Source organism: Nycticebus coucang, unplaced genomic scaffold (assembly GCF_027406575.1).
Source record: "Nycticebus coucang isolate mNycCou1 unplaced genomic scaffold, mNycCou1.pri scaffold_43, whole genome shotgun sequence".
NCBI classification, from domain to species: domain Eukaryota; kingdom Metazoa; phylum Chordata; class Mammalia; order Primates; family Lorisidae; genus Nycticebus; species Nycticebus coucang.
Genome location: NW_026515577.1, coordinates 1,381,221 through 1,386,780, shown reverse-complemented (window position 1 = coordinate 1,386,780; position 5,560 = coordinate 1,381,221). Strand labels below are relative to the sequence as shown.

At 41.5% G+C, this 5,560-nt stretch overlaps 1 protein-coding gene across 1 annotated transcript; it reads left to right on the top strand.

Annotated features, from left to right (window-relative positions):
- Positions 1-4,714: 4,714 nt before the first annotated feature.
- On the top strand, positions 4,715-5,318 carry LOC128579276 (non-histone chromosomal protein HMG-14-like). The gene has a single exon (XM_053581442.1). The coding sequence runs from the start codon at positions 4,715-4,717 to the stop codon at positions 5,018-5,020; it is 306 nt and encodes a 101-aa protein (XP_053437417.1). The 3' UTR covers positions 5,021-5,318.
- Positions 5,319-5,560: the final 242 nt, after the last annotated feature.

Below are 5,560 nucleotides of genomic sequence, written 5' to 3'. Positions count from 1 at the left end.
ATTAAAGGTTCAGCTGTATGTGCTCTGAATCCCACCTGTGGGAAAGAGATCATTCAGCTCACAGAAAAGCTTGGTGCTCAGTAGTGGATTATGCCAACTTCTGAAGTTAAAGGCAAGCTATAGATGAAGTGGTACAATATTGTGGCTTTATGCATAAACTCCAATCTACGTGTGCACTCCTGTCCTAGTGTGCCCCGTGTCAGAGCAGTGCATCAGGCATCAACAGGTGTTGTGTTGAACAGTCATGACAAAGGTGCTAGATGTCCATGTCAGGGAAATGTGCAAAACAAGGATTTCTTGTATGTATTTGAAGAGCAAAGATATTCCAGAGGTAAGAGAGTCAGAAGGTTTAGGAACTGACCTATCTTGGGCCATTTACTATCTCTGCACACTATGTATCTGAAGAGCTGGCCAGTCTGACATTTGTGGCTATTTCTGAAGTGAAGAAACAAGCATGAGAGTGTTGCATGTGCTGGTTGCCCCCACAGTCCCCGGGGCAGCAACTGGGGTCTGAGCTTGCCTGCAAAGGACCAGGATCCTATGGATGGTCTGTCATCTCTTTGCCCCACACCCATTGTTCCCTCCATCAAGGGCCCAGCCAGGGCTTCAAACTGTGTTAGAGAGAAAACTCTCTCCCTAGGACTCAGAGCTCTTGGAGAGGAAAGAGGATGTATAACTTCCTCTTTGAGTGCTGTATCCCTGGACACACACTTCTGTTTCAAAAGCCTGTATGCTCTCAATTTAACTAACTTTATCTAGATTAGCCAAGAAATGAGATTCGAGTGATTGTTGAGAGCTAAGATTTTATTTGTACTTTGGGCTTAGCCTGAGCCTGTTCTGAGTGGAGGGCAGACACCATTCTGCCTCTGCTTCTGGAGATGGTGTGGATGCAAAACTCATTCTGTCAACATTATCAGCAGGGTTCTTTTCCTGGTGTAATCCATCCCTGTCCAAAACTAAGAAAAAGAGAAGTAATTGATGTACTGAGAAAAAGATAAATCAATCTCAAAACTTATTCAGTGAAACTTTTTAAAGAATAAGGGTAGAATAAAGACATTTTAAAGATAAATGCAATCTAAGATTTTATTATAAAAAGATCCTACTGAAAGGATTGCTAAAGTTGGCTAGTTATTATACTATGTGTATATATATTGATATGCAGATATTGTTTTTTTTTCTGAGACAGAGTCTTACTCTGGTGCCCTAGGTAGAGTGACATGGTGCATAGCTCAGCAACCTCAAACTCTTAGGCTCAAACCATCCTCTTCCCTCAGCCTCCTGAGTAGCTGGGACTATAGTCACCCACCACCATGCTCAGCTAGTTTTTCAATATGTAATACAGGTGGAGTCTCATTCTTTCTCAGGCTGGTCTTTTTTTTTTTTTTTTTTTTTTTGCCAGGGCTAGGTTTGAACCCGCCACCTCCAGCATATGGGACCGGCGCCCTACTCCTTGAGCCACAGGTGCCGCCCTCTCAGGCTGGTCTTAAACTCCTGAGCTCAAGCAATCCACCTGTCTTGACCTCCAAGACTGCTAGGACTACAGGCACGAGTCACCATGCCTGGGCTGCAAATATTGATTCTATAAAACATTAACATTTAAATTTAGGGGATAATAGGTAGAATTAAAATATTAGCTCTTAATAAACATAACAAACTAAAATATTGGATACTAATAATATAAACTTTTATAAATGAGTAAAGAAGTGTGATCTGAATTAAGGCATTTTAAGGATATATTACTATTGATGAGAAGAATAAAGATACTAATTTTTTATTTTATTTAAATCATAGCTGTGTACATTAATGTGATCATGGGGCACCATACACTGGTTTTATAGACCATTTGACATATTTTTATCACACTGGTTAATATAGCCTTCCTGGCATTTCTTACTTACTGTGTTAAGACATTTATATTCTACATTTACTAAGTTTCACATGTACCTTTGTAAAATGTACCAAGGAAGGATAAGAATGGTCACTTTATATTTGTTAAGGGTAATACTCAATATGATGAGATATCAATTAGTAATATTTATGCACCCAACCAGAATGCACCTCAATTTATAAGAGCAACTCTAACAGACATGAGCAACTTGATTTCCTCCAGCTCCATAATAGTTGGAGATTTTAACACTCCTTTGGCAGTGTTGGATAGATCCTCCAATAAGAAGCTGAGTAAAGATACTAATTTTGATGACTTCTACATACAGTCAAAAATTATTTTTTTGTGGTACCCATAGCTCAGTGGGTAGGGTGCTGGCCACATACACCAAGGCTGGCAGGTTCAAACCTGGCCTGGGCCCGCCAAAACAATGACAACTGCAACAACAACAACAAAAAATATGTATTTTTTGAGGCATCATAATGGTGTGATGATGTTTAAATGTTTAAATCCTTAACTTTTAGAGATACACACTGAAATTATTTCAAGAGAAATGATATGTTATCTGAGCTGGGCATCACAATATCAAATAGGAGACCTGGGGGACAAGTGTAGGTGCAGATGAAAACAAGATTTTCCCATAAATTAATAAATATCAACACTGTGTGAAAGGTAAATAGGGAAAGAGTTCATTATAATATCTTTTCTACTTTTGCCTGTTTGTAAATTTCCCATAATGTAATTGTTTGCGTATATACACACACACATATATAATTTATACTAGTATGTATACACATATGCATGCACACTTTTTATATACACACAAACACACACACACACATATATAGATATAAAACAAAAGATGTCTGTGGTGGAGACAGTCCTGCATATTCACTTTTAATTTATATACTTTTAAAAGTCACTCCTTTTCAATGAATTTATTCCAGCATTCATTTACTCAATAAACATTTATTTTGAAACTGTTTATACTTTCCACTGCATGCCAAGTACTGGGTTTTGGATCAAAAATGTGAATAAGACATAGGAAACCTTCCATTGAAGAACTCAAGGTGCAATGAGGGAGACAGAAGGTAATTATAATCCCGTGCTATGTCAACAATGATAGAGACACACAAATTCATACAAGACAAGGGAGGAACAGCTAATCCTGCCTGGATCACAGAAAGCTTCCAGAAGGAGGTCTAGGTCTTGTCTCAAAGAATACGTAAGAATTAGTCCAGTGAAGAGGAAATGTGAGCGGGAGATTCCAGGAGGGAGGAAGAGCACGGCTCGGATAAAGATAGCAGACTGGGAACACCAGGTGATGTGGAAACAGTTCAGTGCTGGAGAAACATGAAGTGGTGAGATGTAAAGTTAGATAGTAGGGAGGGGGTGGATCAGATCTGTAGGATATGTTCACAAGTTTGGGTCATTTACAGACCGTGTGGCTTCAGCAAGTTTAATTTCTTTCTTTGGAGGGAAATGACATAGTTACATGGTTAGTGATTCACTCTCTACAGATAACTCTGGTAATTATGCAGTAAATCAGGGGTTAATCTGGCCCGCCACTTGTTTTTGTAAAGAACGTTTTATTGAAATGCAGCCATACCCATTCATTTCCACATTGTCCACAGCTGCTTTTGCACTCAGACTTGAGTGACGTTAAGGGTAGATTTGAGTAGTTGTGAAAGAGATGAACATAAAGCAGATGAATGTGAAAACACGAGACCAGGAGACCAGTTGTGATGCCACTGAGATACTCCAGTAAGAGGCAATGAGGGCTAGACCAGGGCAGGGGTGCAGGAATGGGAAGTAGACAGTATTTAGAAAGTAAAGTCAGCAAAGTTAAGGGTTGCTTGTATACTTCTAGTGCAGGTGAAAGATGATGTCACCAATTGAAAGCAAGAATGTGAGAGGAGGTAAAAATGGGGGAAAAGATAATAAATTCAGTTTTAAATAATGTGAGTCTATGAACACTCAGGGTCATCCCACCTGTCACCTCATATATGAGGCTCAGGCTCAGGAAGGTCTCAGCTGAAGGACTGGGACAAGTGTGGCTGTTTCAGGATGGTGATGAAAACAAATGAATAGTCAATGGCTTGTTTTTTAGGCTCTGCCAAAATATTCTTGAATCAAAAATGGCCCTACCTCATCCTCATATCAACAAATCTCTCTCCACATAGATCCAAGGTGACATCTGAAACCTCCACTCTGTCATAAGCAGACTCGTTTACGTCCTTGGACCAAAATGTCCCCATCCAATAACTCTCCAGAAACAAAGTGGAAATTGTTTTTGGAACCACTTCCTGGTGTCCTCCTGAGAGTGGATTCATTAGTCGTTGTTCCCCTGGTGCCACATGCAGGGACTGAGGCCCAGGGCACTGCCTCTGTGTTAGTAAAAAGAGAAAATGAGAGCAGGCTCTGCCATCTCAGTTCACCTCCCTCTTCTCCTTCTTTCTTTTATATCCTGGCCCTCCCACTTACTGGTTTTGAGGTCTTTGCTAAGCTACTTAATCTCTCTGTGCCTCAGTTTCCTCGCCTCTGGAATGAGAACAACAACAGCATCTATTCAGACCACCATAAGGATTAAATAAGATAGATTCAGGCGGAAGTGCTTCCTGGCCGGCAGGGAGGGAGAGCCCGTGTCTGGGGGACGCGGGGGGAGCAGGAGGCAGCTCCCAATCCAGTTCCATCAGGTTCTCCCAGCGCCCCCGCCACGGTTCTCAGCAGCTTGGACGGCGGGAGGAGCGGCATTGGCCGGGCAGCGCAGCTTCCTTAAGGCTCTCAGAGCACCGCGGCCCGCAGGCACCCGGCACACGCCCTGCCAAGATGCCGGAGAGGAAGGTCAGCTCTGCCGAAGGAGCCGGGAAGGAAGAGCCCAAGAGGAGGGCGGCGCGCTTGTCAGCTAAACCTGCTCCTGCGAAAGTGGAAACGAAGCCAAAAAAGGCAGCAGCAAGGAATAAATCTTCAGACAAAAAAGTGCAACCGAAAGGGAAAAGAGGAGCAAAGGGAAAGCAGGCCGAAGTGGCTAACCAAGAAACTAAAGAAGGTTTACCAGCAGAAAACGGAGAAACTAAAACTGAGGAGGATCCAGCCGCTGATGAAGCAGGAGAGAAAGAAGCCAAGTCTGATTAATATCATATACCATGTCTTATCAGTGGTCCCTGTCTCCCTTCTTGTACAATCCAGAGGAATATTTTTATCAACTATTTTGTAAATGCAAGTTTTTTAGTAGATCTAGAAACATTTTTTAGAAGGAGGGAATCCCACCTCATCCCATTTTTTAAGTGTAAATTGCTTTTTTTTTAAGAGGTGAAATCATTTGCTGGTTCTTTATTTTTTGGTACAACCAGAAAATAGTGTGGGATGTCGAATTAATGGGAGGCTTTGACTATCTTGGGTGTGAGCTTAACATTCCGTAGATGGGGATTAGTTTTTAAGAAGACAGATGCAGGATGTACAAACACATGAAAAAAAGCTCATCATCCTTAATCATCAGAGAAATGCAAATTAAAACTACTTTGAGATATCATCTAACTCAGTAAGAGTAGCCCACATAACAAAATCCCAAAACCATAGATGTTGAGGTGGATGTGGAGAAAAGGGCACACTTCTACACTGCTGGTGGGAATGCACACTAATACGTTCCTTCTGGAAGGATGTTTGGAGAATACC

Coding starts and splice junctions, on each gene's coding strand:
- LOC128579276 (XM_053581442.1), top strand. CDS start 4,715: ATGCCGGAGAGGAAGGTCAGCTCTGCCGAAGGAGCCGGGAAGGAAGAG.